The following is a 26949-nucleotide window of genomic DNA, read 5'->3' as shown; positions in this document are numbered from 1 at the left end:
GCATTACTTGAAGGACTTAAGGAGTTGATGGGACAGTTAATGGTTGCCTTGTTTCAGAAGGTTGCCAGCAGCAGGGCAGGCCATTTTTGCTGAGATCTTTACATCAGTTTCCATTCACCAGATGGTGCTCTGAATAGCAAAGCTCCCTGAATTGCTAAAGGGAACCTGAGCATCTAGCCTGATTTTGAATCGCATTCTTAGCACCAGGTGCCTTAAACTTACAAGATGTACACCTAATTTATAGGTACTTCTGCCTTTTACTATGAATACTTCTTCATTTTTAAAGCTTGGATTTTCAGCTCAGATCCACAAACAAATTGTAATGCAATCTCTCAGGTTATTGTTAGGGTTCATAATTCCAGATCTGTAAAAGGCTTAGAAACCATCAGAAAAATTCACAGTACTCTTGCTATCATTTATTTTTCTTTAAGGTAATGCATCTGAACATTCCTAAGTGTTATCTTTCTACATATTGGTTAGTCTTTTGAGCCAAGTTCAACATGTAAAGTTTGAATATGTAGAGCATATATTTCAGTGACTACAGGGCCACAGCTTCTCCCCATGTGATGGGTAAAAGAAAATTACTTTAAAAGAAATAACATCCGTCATTACTTTTCTGAGCTTTTCTTTTTCTGACATGCTCTTCAATTCCAGGTAGACACTTAATGATTTAGTAAGTAGATTAAATGATTTTATTAGGATCTGCCATATGTAAAAAATGTTTTAAGTTTCTATTCGTACATGAAGTCTACGGTAAATAATACATAGAGACCCCTAAAATACAAAAAGTTGTAACATTGTAAATTATTCAGAGATAAGACAAAGCATTAATTTATAAGAATATTTCCTATTGCTGGGATTTTAAAGTGAGGTAGTTCAGCTGTTCAAAATCTCTTGCTTCTCCCCTCAATTAAGATTTTTAAGTGAGTTGATGTCACTTTTTATATACCTTGAAAATATTAAGGGTTTTTTTTATATGGTGCATTTGGGAAATAAATTAATGGAAAGGTAACAGAAGTACAGTTGTGAAGAACTGCTTGACTGTGAAGGTTTCCTCAGTTTATCCCCATACACTGAGGGTCCACTGACTGCTTGCTGCTCTTGCACTTTAATATGTTGGCAGAGGCAGTGGAAATTGCAGAAGTGGTACTAGGGAAAGCCAGCACAAAATAATGCAAAGAAACCTGCTTTTGCTGTAAATTAAACTTCCATTTTCATGAAAATAGAAACAGTAGTTGCACTGATCACAACATACACAAAAGCCCTCTGATTGTCAAATCCAGGTCTTAGGAGCAGAACTATTCATGGATCAATCCATATTTTACAAAGGAGCAATGACTTAAAGCTATATGTGAAGTATTTTAACAGTACCATCAGACATCAGCTTGCAAATGACCACAAGACCATCCCTTTTGTAACATTTAGTACTATCATTTCATTTTGAAAGATCAGATGTCACTGGGGACGAGTAAAGTAAAGCTATGTTCCAAAGTTCTCCAAACAAATTTTAAAGATTTTTCAACAAGTATTTCTCCTAAAATGCTATTAAAAATCAGATTTCTAGGGGGATTGCTGATGTCCTTCAAGGATCTATGCTGAACAAAGAAAACTTACCTTTATAAAGGATAAACATATCACAAATGGAATTTTTATTCTTTTTTTTTATCACCTCCAAAAATTATACAAGCCTGTAAAACCACATTCTGACACTGTCACTTCTAGCAAGTTTTACCCAGTATTTGACATTGACATAGTTTTCACAACTTTATTTTCAAAAATAGAAATAGTGAATGTCTCAAAAAAGGAAAAAAAAAACTGGCTCAAGCATAGCCTGCCAAAGACGGCAGCACAGAAGTACACAGAAAAGAGCAAAACACTTAACTGAAACTTTCTTTGAAGTCTAAGTAGGACAATGTCCTTTTATTTGTCAAAAAAGTGGTTAGCACAGGAACTTACTATCTCCTCATAATCTGCCAGGTAAACAGTAAGAAACATTTTCTACTGTCTCCAGATTCCTAGAAGAATGTGCATATTCCTTTTGTATGAGGACTTTTCAGCCCTGATGTAGAAATGTGTCCTTTTTTGCTACTACTTATGGTTTTTATCCAAGAATTGTTAAAGCCTCCTGTGAGTACAAAATGCTCAGTTGCTGCTTCAGAGAGCATTTCACCTGGGATTCAGGCAACTGGGTATTTTTAAGTTAAAAGAATTTGTTCGTGCAGCCCCATGGCCTGGCAGCAGGGCTCTGTCCGTGACCTACTGTCACAGCAACATTTGTCATGTTGAATTCTTCAGTCTGCTAAGCCTGGATTGAAGGGGATCTCAAGGTGCACAATTGACAAGGCTGAGACTTTCTGGCCTTGCTCCAAGCACTCCCTGGAAGGCAGCAACCAATGGCTTCCTCTTCTTCCAGAAGCTACCTGAGATCAAGCTCCTGCACAAGCTAGAACTCTTCCACAAAAGCAGAAAAACTACAGATCTTGCAACCTATCATGGAGTGACACTCCTGATTTACTCTTCCATCCCCAAAGCAATCTTGACAAGTCCCCGTGGCGGGGATAGCAAAGAGAGATACAAAATTGCCTTTGGGGCACTTCAGGATTCCTTCCTGCCAAAGGTACCCTTAATAGCACATTTAGAAATGCATTGGAAATACTATATGTCATTTTAACATGCACTGGGGATCTGTCAGGAAGATGTGGAGATTGCACCTGAAAGGTCAACAGACCTAAACCATCCTTCTTTTTTAATCAGGACTTCCTTACCTGGCAAGAGGTGACTTAGAAAAAGGATCAAGGTTCATGGCAAATAACATCTGAGTACAGGTTCAGTGCACTGGTCTAAGGTAATCTTTGTACAGGCACACTCTATCTGACCCTGCTTTAAGCAGGACATTGCTCCAGACAAGGTCTAGACATCCCTTCCAAACAGCATGACTCTCCAATTTTGCAAATACACATCAGTATAATAACACTGCTAGCTCATCTGGACTCATGTTTGTAATGAAAGTACTAAAAAATCTATATGCCTGTTCAGAATTTGCATTCTAAATCAGAAAGGCTTTGGAAATGCATTTCAAGCTTGGACAAAAGTTTGAAAAGCCTGTCTTGCCCTGTATGCTTTACTTCTCCATCAGAATAAGAGCTGTCTTGTTTATGCTCTCTATTTGTTTGCACAGAAGACTTGTATAGTAAGGGACCCCTTAGTCTAGCAATTAAGAGAATTCTCAAGTAATCAAGAGAATAGTGATTACAGGTTGATGATGTTTTTATTTTAGTAATCAATTCATTTGATGTGGTGTCTGTGCTATGAAAGGAGCTGAAACCAGATAATACTGTTCTCTGGTCTTAAAAAAGTCGATGAATCTGGCCAATACAATTCAACATCAGAAGATTCTCAGTAATCAGCCACAAGTGCTGAATCAGTTGCTGCAGGAGACTAGAGCAAGTGTTTCTCTGTTTTTGTTTTTACATCCAAAGTTCACCCTGTCAGAATCATATCTCAAGCTTTCATTTCCAGAAAAGAATGAAAATGGAACACAGTGCAGATAGGAAATCACCCAGAAGAATAACAGGTTCATTTTGTGACTAAGCATTAAAATAGTGGCAATAAATATTTACAACAGACTAGTCCTGCAAAGGCTTGACAGGCCATGCCAGCTGGAGACTTTGCTTCACAGCAGAGTTATGGAATTTCACACTCTACTTCAATTTATTCATGCAAAAATGACTACCATTACCATTTCACCACAGGACTTCATTGTATTTTACTGCAGATATTTATATTCATTTAGCTTTGTTCATTATTGTGACAGTGTAATGTATACTTTTGAATATATTAATCACAGCTGTAATGGGACATAAAGGAAAGAGAATATGTTCCTGTAATAATGTATTGGAAGTTTAATTTCAATTTAATATGCTCTAAAATCAGACAAATTATAGATACAAAGCATTTAATTAAACTGATTACTCTGGCTATATCCATTCCATCTCTTTTAACAGCTCACAGATGCACATATCATTTGCCAGACTCAGTCCAGTGCCCTGGCCTTGGCAAAGCCCATAATGATGTCCATCTCCTGCTTTGGAAGGAGCACCATGACCTATCCCACAGGTCTCTGAAATCTACAAACACAAGCTTTTATGCTACACAAGGTTCAGTAAACCGCTGCCACAGACATTGTTGTGTTAAGAGTAAGGATGACTTTTCTTTTGTGTTAAGAGGAAGAAAATTTGACAGAAAATAAACCCCCTTGCATTCCAGCTGGTCTGTAGATGTCAGAGTGGCTGGGCATCACTGGGCTTATGTTCTGTTCATGTATTCAATTCAACACTAAGCAACAGAAGTGGAGAGCCAGTGTGGCAATATAAGTCTGGTCATGTTCAATAAGAACTACCCCGATTATGGATGCACGAACAATGTGATGTGCTCCAAGCCTGGTTGTGCCCAAAGGACCCTCACAGCTGGACTAAAAGTCCAGTCACATTCAATATCTCTCATGTCCAGGTGCAAAACAGTGTACTTTACTGAGCAACAGAAATGCAGGTTCTTACTGTATTGCTGATCATATAATCTCTGCAGAAGCTCACATGAATACATGAAATATAAAGAGCAGAGCCAGTGACAAATACATTGAATTGCAAGATGACTATATAGTACTGCAAGTTTGACCACAAACACAAGTTTGCCTTCTGAATTTCCTGAAGAAGCACTCAGTATAACCAAGTGTTCAGGTCCCAGTCAATGAGCACAGGCATTCCTGTGGGAAAGGAGATAGGTACAGCCTTTCAACTGTCCCAGGACACAAAGGTGAAGCCCCCTGTTCCCCCTCCCCACTGAAGCTGTATTTATATTGTTTTCTTTGAGGGACAAGAAAATGTAAAAATTTGAAATTGATGTCATTTCATGTTTAGGCGGAATTTTAGTCACATACAAAAAGCATGTACATGTTTTTACTTCATTAGCATATGCAGGGCATGAAAAGTAACATGTATTTTTGAGTTATTGAAGCAAAATGTTATTGAAGCACTTGGTCATTCCTCTGATCCTACATTGTTTTAAACAGAACAGGTAAACTGCAACACCTCCATGCTGATCTACCCTTTATTTCATGCCTCTTTCAGAGTGGTACACCAGGCTCCTTCAGTGCTTCTGCCCCTAAAGTGTACAGACACTTTTTCCCTGGCAAACTATAGCCAACAAATGCACTACTTCTTGCCAAACTTCGTTATTTTGTATTGTCCCAACAGACAACTCTTGTGATCACCCCAGTGTGCTTTATATAATCTAGATCTCCTTTTTTGCTGTCCTTCAGGCTCCACCCTAAAACTGAGGAGCAGCCAACCCGCATTAGGGCCATCCTCCACCTCCATCAGATGGCTAGGCAAAGGGGAGGGATTTAGCATGCCCTACTGATCCATACCTTCTCACAGAGGAAGAGCAGACCTGCATCTCTCTGTGTACCAGGATTTAGGTATAGCCCAAAGTAGTCCCACCTTTGCAGAGGGCCAGGCATGAGAAAAAAAGGTAGCATGAACCATACAGGACTCCAGCCTTGCCACGGCCAGAAGTCTTTGTTAGCTAGTGCTAAGCCTGGACAAGGGTTAAACTTCCTCTCTATGGAAAAACTGAGGAACACACTCACATTTCACCACTTAAAAGGCACATCTACAGCCAAGTTAGCAACCCAGTATAGGATGTCTGCACAGGGTGCTTCAGTGTTTTCTCACTTTCAAGCAGCTCAAGTGCCATGAGTAGCTATACTAATCAAGTTCACCTTCTTCTGTCCAGGTATTCTGCTTGTTTTTACCGCACAAAGGTGACACTCCTTTCATGACAGCAGAGAGATATTCCTGATTTCAAGTTACCTGCCTGCCCTGCAGATAGTACCACTCTTGAACTATGGATCATGTGACCCTAACTAGTCAGTCAGGGTCCACACACCAAGTTACCAGCAACACTGCCTTCCCAAACTTTCTTATTCTCAGAAGATATACATTTGTGTACTAATGGAGTGCTTTACCAAGGACCTGACAACACGAGGAGATAGGAGATAAGTGGGGGGACATGGCCCTTATCTAAGCCTGGCACATAACCCTGCTGTTGTCCCTTTGCCTGAGATCCCTTCCACAAAAAAGGGTGCAGCAGTTGCCAATTTGTCCTGCCGTCCCAATGAGTGTCAGGAAAACCATTTTTCCTTCCTAGAGTTATTAGATATTGTGCAGAGCCATACCTTGTTTAACTATAAATCAGTCAATGCAGAGGAGAAGTGACCAGAATGTGACAAAAATTATGAATAGATAATCCTCAGGGGGAGTGATACTGACTTGTGCCTCAACAAGTCCATGAGTAGAGCCAAAGCCAGAAGGGGGAGGTGCCTGGGAACATTGTCTGCTTAGGGTGGGGAGGGCCTGATCAGAACCAGATCACGCCATGTAATCATAACAGAGTTCTGCCAGGTAATTGTTTACCAATCTGAATGGTGTGTTTGCTTTCAGCAGTTATGTAGAACAACTTGAACATGCTGCCATGGCAGCTAATCCAGGCTGGTATAGGAAGGGGAAGGAGGGCTGTGTGTACAAGTCACTTGCAGATGCCTGGAAAGGTCTATGTCCCTTGAGAAAGAAATGCTTTCCAACAGTGTATTCATAAACTAGCTGGACACAGGACTCAGAGGTATGCTAAGTTTGCTGATGAAACAAAGTTAGGAGGAGCTGCTGACTCCCTTAAAGGCAGGGGGTCTCTGCAGCGAGATCCAAACAAATCAGAGGGCTGGACAATCACCAACCATATGAAATCCAACAAGGGCAAGAGCTGGATTCTGTACCTGGGATGGGGCAATTCTGACAGTATAAACAAACTGGGAAATGACATGCTGGAGAGCAGCTCTGCAGAAAGGAATCTGGAGGGTCCTGGTCAATGGCCAGTTTAATCTGAGTCAGCAGTGCCCTGGCAGCCAGGAGGGCCAATCCTGTCCTGGGGTGCATCAGGCACAGCGTGGACAGCCGGGCAAGGGAGGGGATTGTCCTGCTCTGCTCTGAGCTGGGGCAGCCTCACCTTGAATACTGAGTGCACTTTTGGGTGCCGCAGTATAAGAAGGACATTAGATAGGATAGGAGAAAAAGGATATTAGAGAGCATCTAAATGAGGGCTACAAAAATGGTGAAGTCTAGAGAGGAAGCATGCAACAAGCATTGTGAAGGTTATTTGGGAAAAAATGTAAAATCACTGCTGCTAAAAATGTAGCATAGTTTTCACATGATTGCAAAAATAGTCTGACCACAAACTTCAGGTCAGATTTGTCTATCTCCTGCCATGTGCCTGCTGATACCTGTTCAAACTGGGCTTTAGGTTATGGATGTCAGCTGGACAGTAGGAAGAGAGCACATCTGATGCTGAGAAAGGACAGCTTATTTTGCTTTTCTGCTCTCATTCCTCATCATGGGAATGATTTGTGTTTGCCAGAAGGAACCAGCAAAGGTAATGAAATGTTAGCTTGAAGTGAAATAACACAGGAACCTATAGAAGAATGCTGCTCAATCACAATTGGAACCATAAGGGCCTTCAGAATAACAGTATTTTGTTTGAAGAAAGCTATGTTAATTTCTTGTCTACATGATAGGCAGAGCTGCAGCAGAGCTCCAAGTAACAAATTGCTAGTCTCTGTTGATGTTATATACTCAAGGTATCAAAAACAACACCAAGAAAATCATGGTATTATGTGAAACCAATCCATATAAATCTTTTATATTGTCTATATCCTCCCTGGGATGAGTAAAACCCATATGTGGTATGTCTAATGTATTGCTGAATTGAATATTCTTTTATATTTATTCACTAGCAGACAGGTAGCGCATACTAAATTTATAAACTGAATTTTGCTTTTCAGACTTGTGAGCTCATAATATGTGTGTAAGATATGTCAGTGTAGAGATACTGGGGAAAAAATTGTAACATCTTAAAATATGGCTTTGAAGTGAAGAAAAGTATGGAATAAAACTGTACCTTTTTCAAGTTCATCACTATTAATTTTCACCAAAGTTTTTTTCAAAAGGATATGAATAATTTTCTGGACTTTCAAAAACTGATATGGCTCATCTGTACAACATTCCAGTTAATAACAGCTGTGGCTGAGGGGTGGGGGAGCTGGCTCTTCAGATACTGTTATAATCAGGTAACACATTTATAACAGTATAAGTAGCACTTTTTGTAGGCTAGCTCTAAATAGCTGGCAATTGACACAGTAAACTCTTGAAGATGATCTTGAAATTTCCTTGAAGTTGGATCTATCAGAGAGAAAAAAATTTCACAGAAAGACAGGGTTCAGAGAGGGGGTAGAGATCAGAAACTGAATGAAAGATGAGCAATGATTGGCGCAGGAATCCTCCAGAAAAGTTAAATGCTGCATTCACTGGCCTGTTCCTCTGCTTGATTCTTACCTTTTCCTTGAAATGCCCGAGTCTTCCCATGTTCTCTATTGCAAAGACAGAAACCCCCTTAGCTTCTGCTTGCAGACTCTTCCTTAGTAACATTGTACTGCACTCGCAGTACTTTTGTTGTGATAGAAAGCAGCATGAAAATGAAAGAAGAGAGACCAACCCTTTGGACAGGGCATTGTAGATTCAGGACATTAATTTTCTTTTTTCTGAGGAAAGCATTTTGTTTTTCAGATGCAGCATTTAATTCCTTTCTACTGAAATAAACTCTCACAAATTTATGTATTAAAGTAATGTTGAACTTAGAGACACACTGTCTGTACAGGATAGTTTTTCTCTACCACATGCTTAATTTTATCACTATGTTCAACTGTTAGTGGTTGAGTTTTAATCTTGGGTCAAATTAGAAAGTTTGATACTATGTATTTTTGATTTAAATGTATTTGTATGACATTATAAATTTTTTTGCTCTAAGTGTTGATTGTGAAAGTCATAGCTATTTCCCTTGGGAAATTTTTAGTACCCTTTCAAATAATCTGTCAATAGGATGTTCTTAATAAACACGATAATTTATTCTCTTCTAGGGATTTCTTTCTAAGCTCTTCATTCAAGATGTTTCCAGAAGAGGAAGAAAGCTTTTAAAGTGTCTACTCCCCCAGCACAACATTTATTATGACTAATATGCATCTCATGCTCTGAATGATAAAGAGCACAGTGATTTGCTCTTTTCTTCTAAAAATATTTGCCATATTTTATTTCTAGTCACCTGTCTCTTTTGGCAATACTCAAACTAGTAACAGTGGTAACCAACTAACCCCACTCCACTAGATATTTTTCTAGTGACAATAAAAATTATGCAGATTTCTAATTTAATATATATTTTTGCTCTCTTTACTGCGTAACCACAACACTTCTTTTATTCACATGAACCCTTTTTTATTGTAGTTTTTATTAGATTCTGATGCCCCCCTCCCCCATAAAGTAGAGCGTCATTTTATTTATATTCCAAAATGTATGTAAATTTACATGCAGAAGATAAATAGAATACATATCCCAGGGACTTCAGAAGATAGTATTCAAATAAACTTTTCTTCATTCCAGGATTAAAAAACCTATAATAATAAAATCATTAAAAGGTCCTTCAGGCAGAAGTGTCTTCTAATTACATTAATATATATATTTGAATTGTTTTACTCAAATGCAATCTATTTACATGAGATTAAGTTCCTTAGTTAATAAAGGGTCTGTGAAAGATTGCATGTATCTCTTCAGTCCTATTTTACACATTTTCCTTCACAGAAAGAAAATACGAAATAGTACAGTTTGTTTCTGTCGCCACACTGTAGACAGGAGAGGTACCCAGAGCTTGGATCTCCAGTGGGAGGGACATTCCCCCTCTTGCTGCCAAGGGAGGCCCATCACAAGCTGTGTGACAGCTCTGCCACCTGTGCTGGCCAGCCCCTGGTAGTGTGGGGCTACAGCTGGGTGGCCTGGCCTCACAGAAACAGCTGGAGATTCAGAATTCTGACCATGACAATACCGTCACACAGGCTGAAGCCAAAGCTCTCTTACTGCTCCCACCCTGGCTTGCCAAGAAGGACGACCCTTGGGTTGTCCTAACACAGGTGGGGAAGATTCCGAGCTCAAAACCAGTGCACCACACACCTGCTGCTACAGTCACAAGCACCAAGGAGCAGTGTACTTTGGTTTAGACACTGCTAATATCAAAAGTGAAGAACAGTGACTGAGACTGCTGTCACACCTTACCTGCATTGTGTTGCTGGTAATGACATTTCATTACTTACATCCAGCCTACTAGCTCAGCGGCTGTGGGGTGAGTTTGGCTGGCTTACTGCTTTAGCAGATGTCTGCCTCAACTAAAGCAAAACCTAAGCACAAAACAACTAAAATACTGGCAAACCAGTGAATTGTACTAAGTCACTTTTCAGCCTAGGTTTCATATGAAGGATGGATTGGAAACATATGGGGCAGAGAGACAAAACAGGACTGTTGTTTCTAGCATGGGATTGTGAGGAGCCGCCTGGTGTGTAGCAGGCAGCAGCACTGCCCACTGAAGGGGCCGTGAGCCAACTGCACGCAGCAGGTTTCCAAAGCACAGCTCTACAAAACCTCACCCCCCACCCAAAATGAAATCCTCTGAGTTCAACATGACCAGAAGTGAAATAGCAGAAATTTAGAAAAGCTATTAGGTTGAAAAATAACAGTATTTGCATGGCAACAAAAGCAGAATCAGAATAATTCAACAGAGGCTCTTACTAAATAAATAAAGTGTATCTAAAGCCAAATACTCACCCTTGGACAAAGCTGAAGTAGGCCTAGTAAATAATCTGGTAACACCATCTTCCATCTATGCTGAAATTTTCACGATCTGTTGCAACGTAGAGAGTGAACCAGTGAATTTGTATAGTGACATAGACTTATTTACACAAACCACATTTTTGCCCCATTCTAATGTCTGTGAATCAATTTTAAAAAGAATGACCAAGAACAGCAATAAATATTAAGTATGAGTAGAGCTTCTTTCAAGATGGCATCACTTACACATGGCACTTACAGTGCAAGGTGCTCCTCTCTCAGCATCCTTGATTACATAGGTAAGCTTTCAAACCCAAGTACACATTTTGGGTCACGTGTGTCCCATCATATGAATCAGAATTTTGATTAAACACCTCAGTTTGGCAATAAAATCTGATCACAGCCCTGGAGATGAAAGCAAAGTTCAGTTTTAAAAACAGACCTGGTAGAAGGTTGTTCTCTAGCTACCTTTTTTTCCTACTTTTTGGTTCTTCAGAGTATTTCTTATAGAAGCGTAGAATTGTTACAGAAAGAAGCTCGTAATAATTCAGAAGCTTTCAAAAAAGGAGGAAGTGCCTTTCTTCTAAAACTGACAAATTCGGATCATGCAACCTTTTAGCATTTGATATTATCCTTCAGAGCAGTCTTTGTTCTGGAGAAAATATTCCATGAACACTGAATATTTTAAGATACTTCTAAAAAAAAATAAAAATAAGTAACTGTAGAAATTTGATACAAGCTCCAGAGCCACAGAAAAACAAACAAAAACATTACTTCAATTCATGTTTACATCCCTTCAGTGGCAGGATAAAGAAACTCTCTTAAACATGTGTGGTTTGCCTTTTATTTCTAAACACAGAAATCTTTAGATCCCAAAAATCACACCCCTGCAAAGATGTCCTTGTAATTTTTCACCACAGTGGCTGCCCCCTACGATTGTCAACAACATCAGAGCCAGAGCACTAAACCCAGGAAAGCACCTCTGGCAGAAGGTCCTTGACTCATGTCCCACAGAAAGTCAGAGGTGACCTTCACCCACGAGTTCCCCTGCAGATGAATGCTCTTTGGAACCATTCCATCAACTTTTACCTGGGCAAATCTCCCACAGCTTTCCAGCGGACTCTGTTTTATCTGCATAAGCACTTCAGGCCCAGGATCTGGATACCAATAAAATGCTTCACAGTGGACAGTGACCAGTCATACGTTCACGAGTTCCCAGTGTGCCTTTCATTATGATGTCTAGTCAGAAAGTCCAAGATCAATGAAGGTATTTGCATGCCATTCAGTTTTACTGCTATCGTCCTATGAAATATTTACTCTAGTTCCACTAACCAAACACATCTTGAAGAAAAACTGTGTATAGTAAAAACTTTGCTGACATAAAGGATCAATTTATAGGTGTAGATAAAGTTTTAGTTAGTCACCAGAGCATGCAGCAAGGGTTTATGACTGGGAAAGATCTGATCCCAGGAGAAGGGCATGAGTGCATTAGTGTGCTTTTGGGAATTACAATCCCAGACTCTTCAGGTTTATTCTGCAAGGCCAGGTGACATGAGTGGAAATGATCCTGTGATTCAGAACTGCACAATGAGACTTGGGGTCTGTAAGAAGGTATTACAGACTCTTTCTAGGACAGCCTTGTGTTGTCCTGGCTTGGGGTTAGGCTGCCAAAGAGTCTGCTGCAGGTGTCCCTACAGCCATGTGCCACCATTGATACAGTGATGAATGTCAGTTCTTTGGTATTTACAGCCCTTACCTTACTGCCTCCCTTTGTCCCCTACTCTGTTTGAGCCATGAGCTTTGCATTTTTGTCTTCATGAATACACTAAACATATAAAAGATTGCAAATAGTCTGAGAGCTTTTTAAGGCTCAAATATAATTAAGATTGGGGTAAGGAATACCCAGTTTATTGGTGCAGACTATATTGTTAAATTAGCTCCATTTCCAAAAAGAGCGACTATGCACACTCCTATTTCCTATACATATCATAATTTAAAAATCTGTAATATTTGTGAGCAATTCCTTGATGATTAGAACCATTGAAAAACAGATTGGGGGTGGGGGACTATCCTAAGTCCAGATGGAACTTCCCTTGTGACTGTGAGTATAGGCTCTAAGGACAGATTTTGGAGCCTCCTGAGAGGTGTGGCACCTCCTGTCCTGTGAAACCCCCACCACTGAGAAATTGCATACATTTTGTAGTGCTAGGTTTGCAGCAGCACAGGAAACAAAAATCATTATGGTTTTACAAAATGCCTGTATGCCTGCTTCCCCATAAAATAACAGTACCAGATATGCAAATGCTTTAAAAACTATAATAGTACACTCCACAGTAAACTATTTAAGGCTTAAGTACCTGTAAAATCTGTCCCTTCCTGCCCAATAATTTTACAAAACCTTTTAGCTACAGAGATGGATTTGACTCGATGTTGTAGCTGTCAGACCAGAGCTCATATTCCAGCCATATTCAGTAAATTTTCCTTAGTGTTAGTCTTCATACTGACACTTTGATAAACTAGAACTCCAGCTCTGATGAGAAGTAGTGTGATAGTAATCTCTGGCAAACATTCACAAATGAAAAAGAGAAGTAGGAGCACAGGTGTACTGTATTGCTTCCCAGCATTAGACAGAGCTCCTGCTAGAGACAGCTGGGCAGTTCATCATACTTCTCTCTCTTTTGCACTCTCTCTCTCTCTCCCCCCTACTCTGCTTCTCAAACACACTTTTAATTTTGGGAATCAGAAACGTAATGAGATGCAACCCGTAATTTAGCATAACATTAAAACAGGAAGTCTGAAATCAATGGTATACCTCATTCTTTGGCATAAATCAAGAGTATAAAAATGGGAAATCAGACCCTATAATCACAATGAACCAGGAACAGTGAGCATGATTAAATCAAACCATATATGTTCAAATTAATCTTATCAGTGATTCACTTGATTTATTTTATTTTATTTATCTCTTATAATGCCTCTTCTTGTCAAGTCACCTTCACTAATTATGTAGGATTTTTATTGAACCTATTGAACTGAGGACCGGATCTGAAGTTATTTCTTTGGTTGACCACTGGTAATATGTTTTATTAAAAAAAAATCTTCAGCTTTCCTTTCCTCAGTGTGTGATGCAATCAAACTTCTCAGGTTGCTTGTAGCTCCAAGCATGCTGTTAATTATGGCATGTGACAGTGGTGACAGACACAGTCCCAAGCATCTTCCCATCTTCCTCTTTAGTGATGCACACAGTTGAGGTACTGTGTCATTGACTGCTTCAGACACCAAAAAGAAAAAAAGAAGAAAAGCAAAAAAGAAAAAAAAAAGGGGGGGGGATAAATACGCAAAGGATTGTCTGCAAAACTGTCCGTATAACTGTACATTTTGTGTGCTTGTTCCTTCTACTGCACCTGGTAAAAGATGAAAATAAAACCCATGTACAGATGAAATAAGAACCAGTGTTTCTGGGACATAAGGCTTATATTCTGAGTTTAGACTAATTTGTGTATTTATGTGTTCATTAAATCAATTTCTAACTGATAGAAGCAACACATCAAAACTGTTAAAAATGGCTGCAGAGTAAAACTTTATGAAAACATCTGAATATTGACTCAGAGCTGAATTTCCAGCTCTCCAATGTTTAAAAGATGTTTAAACATAACTGAAGATGCGTGAAGGCACCTATCATTGAGCTTTTAACTATCTGTATCTGTTGAGTGTTTTTAAGTATCCCACTTCCAAAGGACCACAACTGTACCATTTCTAAGAGAGGAAAAGCCCTACAAAGAAGTTATGTTAGTCTGTACATGTGTGCATTCTTAGATGAAGGAATTCTGGAACTGATGTAAGTCTTTTAGAGTGTGTAAAGAAAATGCAGGCTAGTTACAACTGATCTTTACAACTGAAAGATTCACCATAGTTAACTTCACTTAGCCTGATACTTGATCTAAGTAACTTAACCATTCATCACTAAAACAATAAATGACACGAAAGACTACTTAAAAGCTAAGAAACATTTCATACTTACCTCCAGTAAAAAAAAAAAAGCATGAAAATAACTCAAATCTCCTCTATAATTCTTATGTAATCTTGCTCCTTATCTTCCTTGATAGGAAGAAATAGAGGCCTTTATTAATACAACTCAGAAGAAATAAGACATCAAGATCTAAGATGCATGTCTCTCAATTTTGTTTCAAAACAGTTACTTTCCCCTGTCGAATCTCCAGGGTATAAAAGAAGGATTTTTAGACACCTACTGTGTCTCCAGGTTTCAGAAGGAATTGTGAGGATGCCAAAGGAGGATAATAGGAAGAAAAGGAGCGTCTTTGCCCCATGTCTACTCTTGTTGCACTGTTCCATCTCTTGTCAGAGATGTAGAGCTGGATTCTGATTTTAGCGACGATTCAGTCAGGTCACGGTAAGCTCACAATAACTTGTGAAGGGCATGGAGAGTTCTTCTGGATTGAGAATCAGACACACAGTGTGGCTCCTTGCTGGCTGGAGAGAAGGGAAACAAATGTTTGCTTGGCACTAAGAGAAATGGGAATGCACCTGTGGAAGTGTCTTTTTGTTAGTGCAGCGACTCCTTGACTTTCTGCTTCCCTCTGAAACTGAGACAGAGAGACACAAGATAGAAAACAGAATAGAAAAGAAAACCATGAAAGTGTCCCCTGTTTTATCTTTAATTGACTAGTGAAGTCCATTTTCTAATTTTCATTATCTATGTATTTCACTAATACAGGATAGTGATGAATTTGAAGAGTAAATGTACAAAATTAGTAAATTTAATTACTCACCAGCTTTCATTTACATTTTAAATGCATAATTTTTATTATTTCTGAATAAATGCAGACAGGACTACATTATTTTCTTATTTTAATGTTCTGTTTTAAAAGCCAACAGGAATGCTTTTATTATTTTTAAAAAAATGTTTCTATATAAAAAGTACCAAAAGTTATGCCTGTATCTGTGCTATGAAAGTATCTTTAATGGTTAAAGTAGAAACAAAATCTTTCCTGCCTCATTCAGAAGCCCAAGGGTTTCTAGCACTTACATTTCTAGCACTGAGATACAGGTTATTAAAAAATTATCAACTTACAAGAATAAAGTATAACAAAAATATTTATATTCTTTTTATGGTTGGGAAAGTCCTCTTAGCAGTCTACCCATTTACATATGTTTAATAACTTCCAATTTAAACTCAAACTACTTCTTCATTTGTCTTTACATTTCAATAGGTAGATCTGAGCACAGTGAAATAAATTTTTCATATTCTGAGCCTGCTGCAAGGAAGAACTCCACCTCACACTGCACCAGCTCCGTGAAAGCTGCATGCTTGAGCAGCATCTTGCTGCAGTGCATTGCAGCTCATTAGAAATCCCCATCTCCTAGTCCTGCTAATATGTTAGCCTGGGAGAGACTGAAAACATTGTGAGAAGAACAGCAACTTTTCAGCTGTGTGTATCCCAAGCCTTCTCTGAGTAATCTACCACCTCTGAGAAGACCACGCTCCTAACCCGCTGAGCTAACATGCAAAGAGTGCTCCTGTGTTGTTCAAAGGCTGTCAGATGTCCAGCCCTCAGTGACCTTCAGGAGGGTCATTCCTCGACATAAAACCTACTAAGTGCACCTGCTGTAATCACAGTGTCAGTATCTTGCCCCAGGAAGGAGCACCTTCCTGCATGGGCGTCAGGCAGAGGTCACCCAGAGCTGGCCCCTGACCAGGGTGTGGGACAAGGGCTCCAACAAGAACAATCAGGTGAAGAGCTGGACATGCATTTGCATGTCTTTGATCACTGTGCCCTCTTCCAGAATGTCCATCCACTGCATGAGTTTCCTTTAGAGTTTAGAGAGGCCCAGATTCAGAGATGCTTTTTATTTCCAAGCTCTTCCTTGACCTGTAGACTTTCGGCAGTGTTCTAAATGCAGAAGTGTGGGAGTAGGGAATGATCTGGATTTTCCCTTCCTAAATACCCAGGATCCATCAAAAGGCCTTGCTGCACCAGTCAGATTAAATAGGTATGCAGTTCTCACTAATATCTTATTAACAGCCATTGTATTTTTGAAATGTGAAAGAATCAGACTAGTGAAACATATTTTCTATCCCTTTTGAAATTTTACTTAATCCTGCTTAAATTAAATTAATCTTGTTTAAATGCTGACGTAAAGGCTACAAAAGGAACCCCCAAATGCATTTTTATATCATAGCAATTATTTGGAGCAAAATTATAATAATCCTTATTCCTTTTATCATCATGCTAGCAATTCATTATTGCTTTGCTCAAAAGGATTTTAATATAACATGTCGAAAGGGCCCTTCACTTCTACTAAAATCATATTTACTAAATCCACCAGTTACTTTCTCAATTTTATTTAATAGGTTGCATTTTTTTCTCCTAGTTTCAGAGTCCTATTTGCACATGTACTATACATTGACATAAAACAGGAAAATAACAACTGACAGGCACTGTAGGATTGCAGTAATTATTTTAAAATAAGGCTGATTTGTTCTACTGCTTTTTTCCCTGAGGCCAATAACTAGAGGCTAGCTATACTGAAATTTAACAAGCCAAAGGAAAAACACCTGTTTCATATGATTATTCTCTATTAAGATACAATGAATAATTCAACATGGATATTTTAAAAATTAGCATCCTTATCATTCTTCTCTTTTTTTAGCGAAGTGTCTGTAGAGGAAGAGAAAGGGGTCAGCCCAAAATATTTGCTGCATCCTACCAGGAATATTAGTCCACCCACTTTCTTACACTTACCAAACACACAATTGGGTTTTTCCTGATCATTGAGATAGCAATGATGCAGCTTCATTAGAACCATAGACTGGTTTGGGTTGGAAGAGACCTTTAAAGATCATCAAGTCCCACCCCTCTGTAAAGAGCAGACAGATTTCCAGCTAGGTCAACCCCATCCAAGCTGACCTTGAATGCTCCCCAGGATAGCATTCTGCTGATTTTCTACATTGCATTATTATACACTGAGATGTAAGCAAGCTGAAAATACCCAACAGAGCATGGTGATGGATTTGTGCAGCAGTCATTCCAAATCAGCAATTCCAAAGCTAAGGCAGAGTGATTAAGGTGAATTTTATACTGATATGATTAGTGTTTCATCTGAAATAATTTCCCATTTCACTAATGTCAACAGGTGGGTTCCTGTTGGGTGCAGTGGAACCTGAAGAGATATTATTTAGCAGGTCAGTGATTCAGCATGTCTTCAGATAATTCCTGTATTGCTAAAATTTCATGAAAGGTAAGGTAGGTCTTGTGCATCAGCACCCCTTTGGGATTACCAAAGCTCAAAAGATTTTAAAGAACTCAAATATGACAATTGACTAATAAAAAATTATGAGCATACACCTTAAACCTATATCAAGAATGCTTAGTAGGTTGCAGCACTGAGCTTCCATGAAATAAGAGAAAATTTCTTACCAGTACAAATATACATTTCTTACCAGTAAATATACATATTTAATTCTTCTCAAACAGCATGTGAGGCAAGTTGAATGTTTTCAGCCTCAAGGATCTACAGAAAGAAAGAAAAGCTCTATTCATTATTATCAGCAACCATAATAGTAATAGTTTTACATCCTGTGACTCCTGGAGCATAAGTTAAGCCATCCAGACTCTATCCTCATTCAATTTTCAAACTCGGCTGCCGTAAATATAAATTGCCAGAACTTCCATTTCTAAAAGCTCATTCACTCAGAATATGACTTACAGGGACAAGTTATAATATTCTTTCTATAGCTCAACACATTTACTGGAAAGACAATCAATAGTACTCATGATTCACAAGGGGAAATAACGCTTTTGTTCAGATCCTGCCTACTGGCAGATCAGGCAATGAACTCAGTAATATTTTCAATGATTTTTAATATCCTTTCACAAACCAATCATTAAAGTCATAGCCCCAGAGGACGGTCTAATCCTGATTAGACCTGTACAAAAAAGCTTGCATTTAGGGGAAACAGACACATTATAGCACTGGGAGTGGTATTTCCAATGGTTTCTATGTTTTGCAGTACTTACAAAAAAATACTGTAAGGAACTAATTTATTTCTGCAAATCAAAATTTCTTTTCAATACTGTACACAAAACTTTCTGCCTTTACAGTTAGGTAGAAAAGATGTTATCAAAATTCTCACTGTGGATCAGCAAGGAAGCTCCTCTCCCCACAACTTCTTTACTCTTTTTCTACAAAACCCTCACAACTACTTAGTTTGCAGGCTGTGTCACAGCACTCCTAAAGTATTGTAGCAGGCTTTGCAATCATAAGTAACTTTAAACCAGCTACAGATAGCATCTCTGGAAATGGAGAGTTCTGGTTTTTTTTTAGATTAAGGACTTTAAAAGTTTTCACACATTTCAGTTGGGCTGGTGAGAAAGATTGTAGATGGTCTCTATTTTAATTTTCACAGTTTTCTTTAAGACATTTTGAGCAATATTTTATGTTCATGAACATTGTTAACATGGTTCTTCCAGCAACTACAATTTTCATGTTACCAGCCTTCTCTCCACCTGAGAAATCCATGTCAGGTCAAAGTCAAGTTGAATGAACTCTACCTAGGTCAGGAGTAAAAGGAGTTCCAACAATAGATGTTGGATTTACATAATCATGTTAAGAAGATTCCTTATTTTTCATAGATTATTCCAATCTTTTTCTGGATTAGACACCATCTTCAGTTCTACAGCTGAACTTGCACAATTGCACAAATTCCTCTGGTTTGTTTTAAAACCTTATGTCATCAGGATCCCCTTTATAATTACTTTATACTAACTGCTTACTTATTCACTAAGTGTTTCCTATTTTCTTTTCCCATATCATTTATGAAATTGTGGGCATCTATCATCTCCGTAAAGTTGTCCTACTCTAGCCTCACTCAGAAGGTATGAAAAATATATGGGTTTATAGTCCTGTTCAGTTCTTCTTTTCTAATTCTTCTGCATTCATTTAGAGATGAAATAATTAAACTTAAAGCAATAATCAAGATGTGGGAATATTACATGCCCACAAAGTGTTATAATGTTTTTGTTTGCTCTCAACCCCTTTCCTAAATTTAATTAAATTCTCTTTGCACTGTTGTGTTGTTTTCACAGAGAACCCAAGAAATGTTTCAAGGTATTCTCCTGTGGCACTGCAGTTCTGTCCCTTGGATGTCTTTTAGCATCCATGCTTTGGCATTCAGCATCCAAGTCCTCACCATCACCACAGCATCTGCACTTCTGGTGAAGAAAAGCCACATAAAATAATCATACTTCTCAGTTGTAATGTCCTCCTCTGTAGTGACCTTCTCCACATCTCATGAGTTGGTTTCACTGTATGAGTTGATAGGAATGTCACCATAATTACATATGGAACTGTTACCAAGCCGTCTTTTTCCATAACGCCATGTGATGGCTGTCTCTGAGTGCCCTCCCATAGCTTCTAATGATACACACAGAGCCAGGTTTATTCCTCAGGATAATTCCTCTTACATACAGGAAATTATGTAATTTATAATTATTTAATTCACCAAGAATCTTAAATTTTGATATTTTAAACAATAAGAAATCTCACTCTAAGTTTATACCTAAAAAAAAATGGTATCCCTAAAAGTTCAATATGTTTGAACAGCTTTTTCATAGTGGGTTTCAGCTATCACCTGAATCACAAATTATTTCATGGCATAGAGATGAAATCATTTTATTTCTAGTACTATTACTTTTCCTAAAGAGTTTGACTGGCAAAATACTGCTGCAAGCTGCGAGCTACAAACATGTGAGAAATAAAAAATACACTACATCATTCTGTACTCATTTTACCCTTCCTTTATTAGTTTGTATTTTTATTGCACACTTTGTCATTAAATTATTTTAAAAAGAAACAAACAAAATAATAACCGTCTACCAGAAGACAGCATTATTCTACAATAATACCAATTTTAAAATAATTTTGCCTTGAATCAGTTTATTTGGAAAAAAATACTGGATAATATAAAATAGTGTTTTACGTTGAACATTGAAAAATATATGTGGAAGCAGAATTCATCTCCCTAGCATCTGTGAGGTTTACCTTAACTTCCTAGCCACAAAATTCTACCATTTTCAGTGTTCCTCCTCCTTAGCTTAGTGAAATACTTCATCTCTTTTCTGCTCCTCTTTGGTTCTCCCCATTTAGAATATGGCACACATTGAGAACACCATCTGATTTTCTCACATGGTCCAAAGGGACCAATCCAGCTTCTCTTAGGGCACCTCAGTGCCCCAGGCCAGAAGAAATGGCAGGTGCTTCTTCTTATGCCTTACAAGAAGACAGTGACTACCACAAATTTATTTTGAGAGGGGTCAGTAGTGGTAAATGCATTCCAGAAATACCAACAGCATCAAGTCCTTGAGAAGGAAAGTGTCTTCTCTCCAGTTTGTGATTTTGATTACGTCTGATCACAAAACTGAGACAGTTTGGAGCTTGTACAAAAAAAAGGAAAAAAAAAAAAAAGGAAAAAAAAACCAACCTCAAAAAAAACCCAACCAAAAACCTGGAAAGCTATAAATCAAAAGACAAGGATTCTGGTATCTTCAAGATCAGCTGGAAAATTAAGCAGAGATTTTAAGCACCAAAATGTTGGATATAGGCATCTAAAATGCACCAAAACTGTCTAGAAGTCCTTTCTTGGATCTGGCTCCAGACTTCTTTGATTATATGAACAGGAAGGAAGAAAATCAAAATTTCAGGTGCAAATGTATCTGGAAATAGAGTTAATCCATCATACGCACATTATGTCATACTGAAACAATATAAGAAGCCTTCTCTTTGAAGAAATCCCAGCTGCAATATTTTAGCTCTACTTTGCAGGCTTTTATCACAGTTTTAATGAAGTATAGTTGGTTTGGAAGCAAAAGTCTGTCATTTTTTATTAAAAGAATTAGATTATTTTCTTGCACCACCTGATCAGCTTTAAAATAGGACTTAGTTCTCATTATCCTCTGAACAATATATTTTACAGAAATTAATTGTAGCGATACATTTTAACCTGATGTCACGACAGGCTCATTATCAAGAGTAGTATGCTAGCAGGCAAAGATGGATTACCTAAAAAATAGGCTCATGGGAAGGAAGTTTAAAAGATTAGGCTGTCTCCTGGGTAAAGGGTATTTTCACCAAAGTCAAGAGCATTTGGAAATGTTCTTCAGTTGCTTTTTAATAGAAAAGATACCTTATGGTTCTACAGAAATACCACAAGTGTAAATTCTTAGGCCATTATTTATTGGTAGGAGGTAAGCAAACATTGAAATAAAAGGCAATCCAGGAGGAAACTGCCTTGCCTCCTGTGGCCCCAGCACTCCAGCAAGCACCACGCACTCAGAGTGGGAAGAGGTCAATATTTCCCTTGAAAATTTCACATTTTGATGAGATACATGGAACACATTAGAAGAAGATAAAGAGAAAATAATTAGGGTTTGCTGCCCCTAGTTAGAGCTCTACCACCTCCAGATGTCAGCCTACTGAATTCCTAACCATTTAATTTGTGTCGAATCCCACCCTGCTACATTTGGCAATTTGGCTACTGCATCCTATTCCCTGTCTTTGGCACTTTGTGGCAGAGCTCTTTCCGGGGTCTTCTCCTGCAATGGAGATGATTCCTCAGGGATTCTGGCCCCATCCCTCGAGCAGCAGAATGCCTGCCCACCCTGTGCCCACCTGCCAAAGCAGCAGAGAGCACCAACTTGAAGTTGGAACTTGAAAAGTCGTTCCTTAGAGAGAAAGACTACAGTGCCCGCTGTCATCGGTGTCTGTGCACCGACACCCGTGTTTTGTACAGTCCCACCACCCTCCGCCAACCTTCATCTGAAAACTCAGAACCAGATTGAAAGCTGTGAATGAGGTTATTCTCAGCTGGTGAGGGAAAATTGATACCTCACAATACTGTGCAGCCAGCCCTGCAGTCTCTAGTAGCAGTACTTCTCTAGAGGGAAATAGGGAGATACTTTAATGGGAAAATATAGTATTTGCTTTAAACAATCTTAACTGAGGAAGAATTACTGATGCAGTCTAGTGGCTTGACTAAATTGGAAATAGAAGAGGCTTGAGAAAAATCTGTCTCAGACAGTTTTTCAGATAGAGAAAGGAGCATGTCGATATTTTTGCAATCTTTCAAGCGCTGTGAGCCACTAGGAACCAGAAGACTGTTCTTATGAAGATGGAATTGCAGAGAAATCTAAAATCTAAACCTTAATAACACAAAGATTGTTAAATTAAAAAAAAAATTAAAGCCCTGAAGGAGACAAAAGAAACAAGAGAGAATATTTAAAACATTCTACAGTATTGTTGAATATGCATAGTTTTCATAGGAAAAGGAAAAAAAAAAAGCAAATTTAAAAAGCAGGCCACAGAAGAAGAAAGGGACTTTTCAGGAAGAATCTGGAGAATCCAAAACTTCTTATGAGAGAAAGACATGGAATGTCTTCTCTAGAGAAGATTTATATAACAGGGGAAACTCCCAGCAGGAGACCACCTCTATGATTAAAACCAGAAAAAAAACAGTATCAACAAATTCCACTAGTTGCCAAATGTTTTTCATTACTTCCGCAGTGGAGGCTTCTGCCTTGAACTACAAAAAAAAATGCTTTGACAAATAGCTTCCAAAAACTCAGCTTGAGGAAGCTACAAAGTTGTTTCATTTATAAGCAGAGACTACAAATTACTGGCAAAAAATGTGGCTTCCCAGCTGCAAGACAAAACACCCCAAAATAGCGCACTCAATTAGGTGGGATTTTTGAAGGAGTGGTTGCTGCCTAGCAAAAATAAGGGAGCTGATTAACATAATATATCAGGCAAAGCACACTGAAGAGCCAGCTGCAGATTTTGTAACAGAAAGAGGCAACAAATTTGAAAGGATGTCACTCTTTGAGATTATAAACCATTGAAATATTTTATTGATGGTGGTGGTTAAACCTCTCTACAAGCTCAATGAACACTAGTGGCTTCTGTAGAAAATATTTTATCAGCAATTAAAGCAGAGATTTCTCAACTTTCTGTCTCCCATTTCTCTTTCTCTTTTATTTTGCCTTTCCCTGTATACACATGAAGTGGAAAGAGGAAGAAAAATATGGATATGTAGGTAAATGCCCAAGCATGCATGTAAATAGCTTGCATTAACTTTGAAGAACACTGCACAAAAATAAACAGGTTTACGGATATTTAGATTTTCTGAATGGAAATTTTTCCATTGAAAATTTTTAATCAAACCTCGATTTAAAATGAAAATGCATTAGGGTGAATCTTGAACTGTAATTTTTAGCTTCATTCAGAAACGAGTGATAAAAAGAACTAAAATTTTCACAGACATTGAAATAAAACTAGTATGAACATAAATCCTAGTGTTGTACGGTTAATATACTCAGTTACTTTTTAGTACTATGAAGTTCATTTAAACAGTGACTGAAGATCCACTATCTTTTCTAAAACTTAACCACAAACTGTCTGAGAATTTAGGCAAAAAATATCCTGAATAGAGTGACAAAATGTGGACTATTTATGCTATATGAATATGCAAGGAGAATTTCTATCTTCTTGCTTTGAATTTTCTCCAATTTTGCTCCCAGGAACCAATTTTGTACCCTTTCAGCAGAAATTTTGAGAATACTAAATAAATAAGTAAATAGCAAACCAAATTCCATAAATAAAGCATGGCATGCTCAAGATAGTAATTTTTTAATCAGATTTTCATTGAAGGGATGTCAGTGGAGAAACAGTGCACAGGAACAAGAATGTGGTTTATTCTGTGACCATGGGAGAATTCTCCCCAACTTTCTTCGTTACACTTCACCTCAGCAGTACTCCAGAGCACATCCCTGAAATGCCTCTCTACTACAACTCAGTAACAATTACTCCTCCCTTGCCTGCAGATGCTGCTTCAGCCAGTATCTTTGCCAGATGCACAGAGAAGTGTTGCAAAGACATGTTGCCTGTTAGGAGGACACAAAAGGAAATTTGCTCATTAGGGTCAGGGTTGATGCTACACAAAGATAATTGTAGGATACCAACCTGCAGCAGAAAGTCCATCCAAAAAATTGCCATCTATTGTTTTCTTTTGGATCTGGGGCAAGTGATACAAATTTCACCAGAGGAGAAATTAAGATATTTAAGAGCAAACATATCTGATTATTCATATGGTAGAAAAACCAGCGGCCAAAACAGAGACTACTGCTAAGGAACAAGTGACAGAATGAGATCTAGTCAAAACCACTTTTCATCTGACCAAGAATTATTTAGAGGAAATTCTGTGTACATAAAGAGAAATTTGTGGCTTTGGAAGGAGACAAATTGTAAGTGACATTAGCTTTCCAAGCAAAAAGATTGAGAGAAATGCCACTAATAATTCAGAGGCCTACTATTCCCCAGTACAATAACCAATTGATATTTTTACCAAATAACTCTTAAAACAGCTGGACAGAATTCTATTTTAAGCTTGGTTTTGTTATTAGTGAAGGCATTCAGGTAAGAATTTGGTCACAGGAACCAGTGAATTGAATGGTCTGAAGCAGATGCCATTTAAATGGAATGGAACAACAAACAAGAAGCATAACTCAGTAAACTGTAATAAACTGGGGCATTAGCAAAGGTTGAAATAAAGCACCCTGGAGCTCAGGGCGGGCTGCAAAACCTACCTAAGAAATTGAGTAAGTTAGTCTAAGCAAAACTAAGTGCTGCAGTTAGTGCAGTGCAAGAGTAACCTAAATCAAAGCTGCCACAGATGTTTACGCTGCACCATTATTACTGCAAGAGTTGGAGTACTCATAATAGTGAAAGCTCCAGGCTTAGAAGAACAAACTTTAAGGAAGTGAGGGGACTGGTGAAGTCAGCCAGGCAAAACAGCTCACCTCTATCTTCAGGAAGGCGGGAGTGTCATTAAGTCAAAGGTGCCAGTCTTATCTGGAATTTATACACTAAGGCAGAGGTTTGTAGGAAAAGTCTCAAAAATATTACTGAAGATAAAGAAATGGAAAAAAAAAACCAAAACAACAAACCCCAACAGTCAGGCAAGAAGAAAATATTTTGCTGGTCAGGAGGTGTAAGAATAAAGTCAATATATTCAAAGGAAATTAAAACAATGCCCTTTAGTCATAAAACTGGAAAGCAGGGAAAGAGAAAAATACGCTGATTATATATGAAGGGAGAGTTACAAAAGGACACATAGGTACATTCCTAAAATTAAGCAAGGACAGGTCAGAAAAAGGGTATGAAACTTGTCTTTGAAGTCAATGTCCATATCTGAAGGGCTCAGTCATCTCTTTAACTGAATTTCAAAAGGAGGGACACAGAAAATTTTGGATTCAATACCAGCTATTAGGAATAAATTTATTCAATTGAATGCTATTAATTAACAAAAAAATCATGCATATGATAGGTGTATGTGAAGTAGCAGGGAAGGAGAAAAAGGAGTGGCTGGGACTATGACAGGCCCATTGGACTGATCCAAAAATGATGAAAGCTGTAGAAAGAGTTTCAAAGGGGAAAACAATAAGACCTGAAGGTGCAGTGAAAACAGAATGGAATATAACATGAGCTTACTCAATAGTTAAATCCTACCAAAATCATACCTTCCTTTCCCAAATCTAGCCAAATCTAGCCAAAGGTAATGCAGTACACCTATGCTAATTAGAGGTCAGTAAAGCACTTGATTCGAAAAATCAAATGAGAAATGGTTAGTGGTACTAGAGAAAATGTTTATTTCAACAAAACTAGTATTGTTGATAATGATGTGTAGCAATGTCATGTATGCCATAGTTATCACTCTGGCAAGAGCTAAGGAAAGACTGAGAATTTATTTTCTCTGCCTAATAATAATAATAATTTCATTTATATTGTTTAATATTTTCTATATGCTTACCAATCCTGGAGCAATGTTTTGACCATTAGATGAGAAAGACACTGAGAAAATGGAAGATCAGCTCATAATTCATGGCAAAGTAGAAAATTATTTTGAAAGCAATGCTCAGCCTGAATTTTCACCATCTTGCTACCTGAATTCCCAGACAGAGAGCAGTTGTCTTTAGCAAAGGCAGTATTTGTTGCTGTTTGCATACTTGTATATGACCACATAAGACACAAGAGGCGAAATCAGACTATTGTGCCAATTATAACAGAGGTTCTGTTTATTTGGCTTCTCCTTCCTCTTCCCATTGTTACCAGAATGCTGTTGAGG

The 26949-nt window shown here is 38.2% G+C and overlaps 1 protein-coding gene and 1 long non-coding RNA gene across 2 annotated transcripts in view; one reads left to right on the top strand and one right to left on the bottom strand.

Moving 5' to 3' along the window:
- LOC117244589 overlaps positions 1-9927 on the top strand; it is a 22316-nt gene extending 12389 nt beyond the window's left edge. Inside the window, exon 3 of the long non-coding RNA XR_004497982.1 lies at positions 9023-9927. This is a non-coding gene — a long non-coding RNA (uncharacterized LOC117244589). The remainder of the gene's footprint in view (positions 1-9022) is intronic.
- Positions 9928-18227: 8300 nt separating this feature from the next.
- Positions 18228-26949, bottom strand: part of NUBPL (nucleotide binding protein like) — a 135039-nt gene continuing 126317 nt past the window's right edge. Inside the window, exon 9 of the mRNA XM_033515054.1 lies at positions 18228-18287. Coding sequence (XP_033370945.1) covers positions 18243-18287 — 45 coding nt within the window. The 3' untranslated portion in view covers positions 18228-18242. The remainder of the gene's footprint in view (positions 18288-26949) is intronic.

This window comes from Parus major, chromosome 5, assembly GCF_001522545.3.
Source record: "Parus major isolate Abel chromosome 5, Parus_major1.1, whole genome shotgun sequence".
Taxonomy (NCBI): Eukaryota; Metazoa; Chordata; class Aves; order Passeriformes; family Paridae; genus Parus; species Parus major.
Note: the sequence above shows the minus strand (reverse complement) of the source record. Positions and strands in the feature narration are given on the sequence as shown.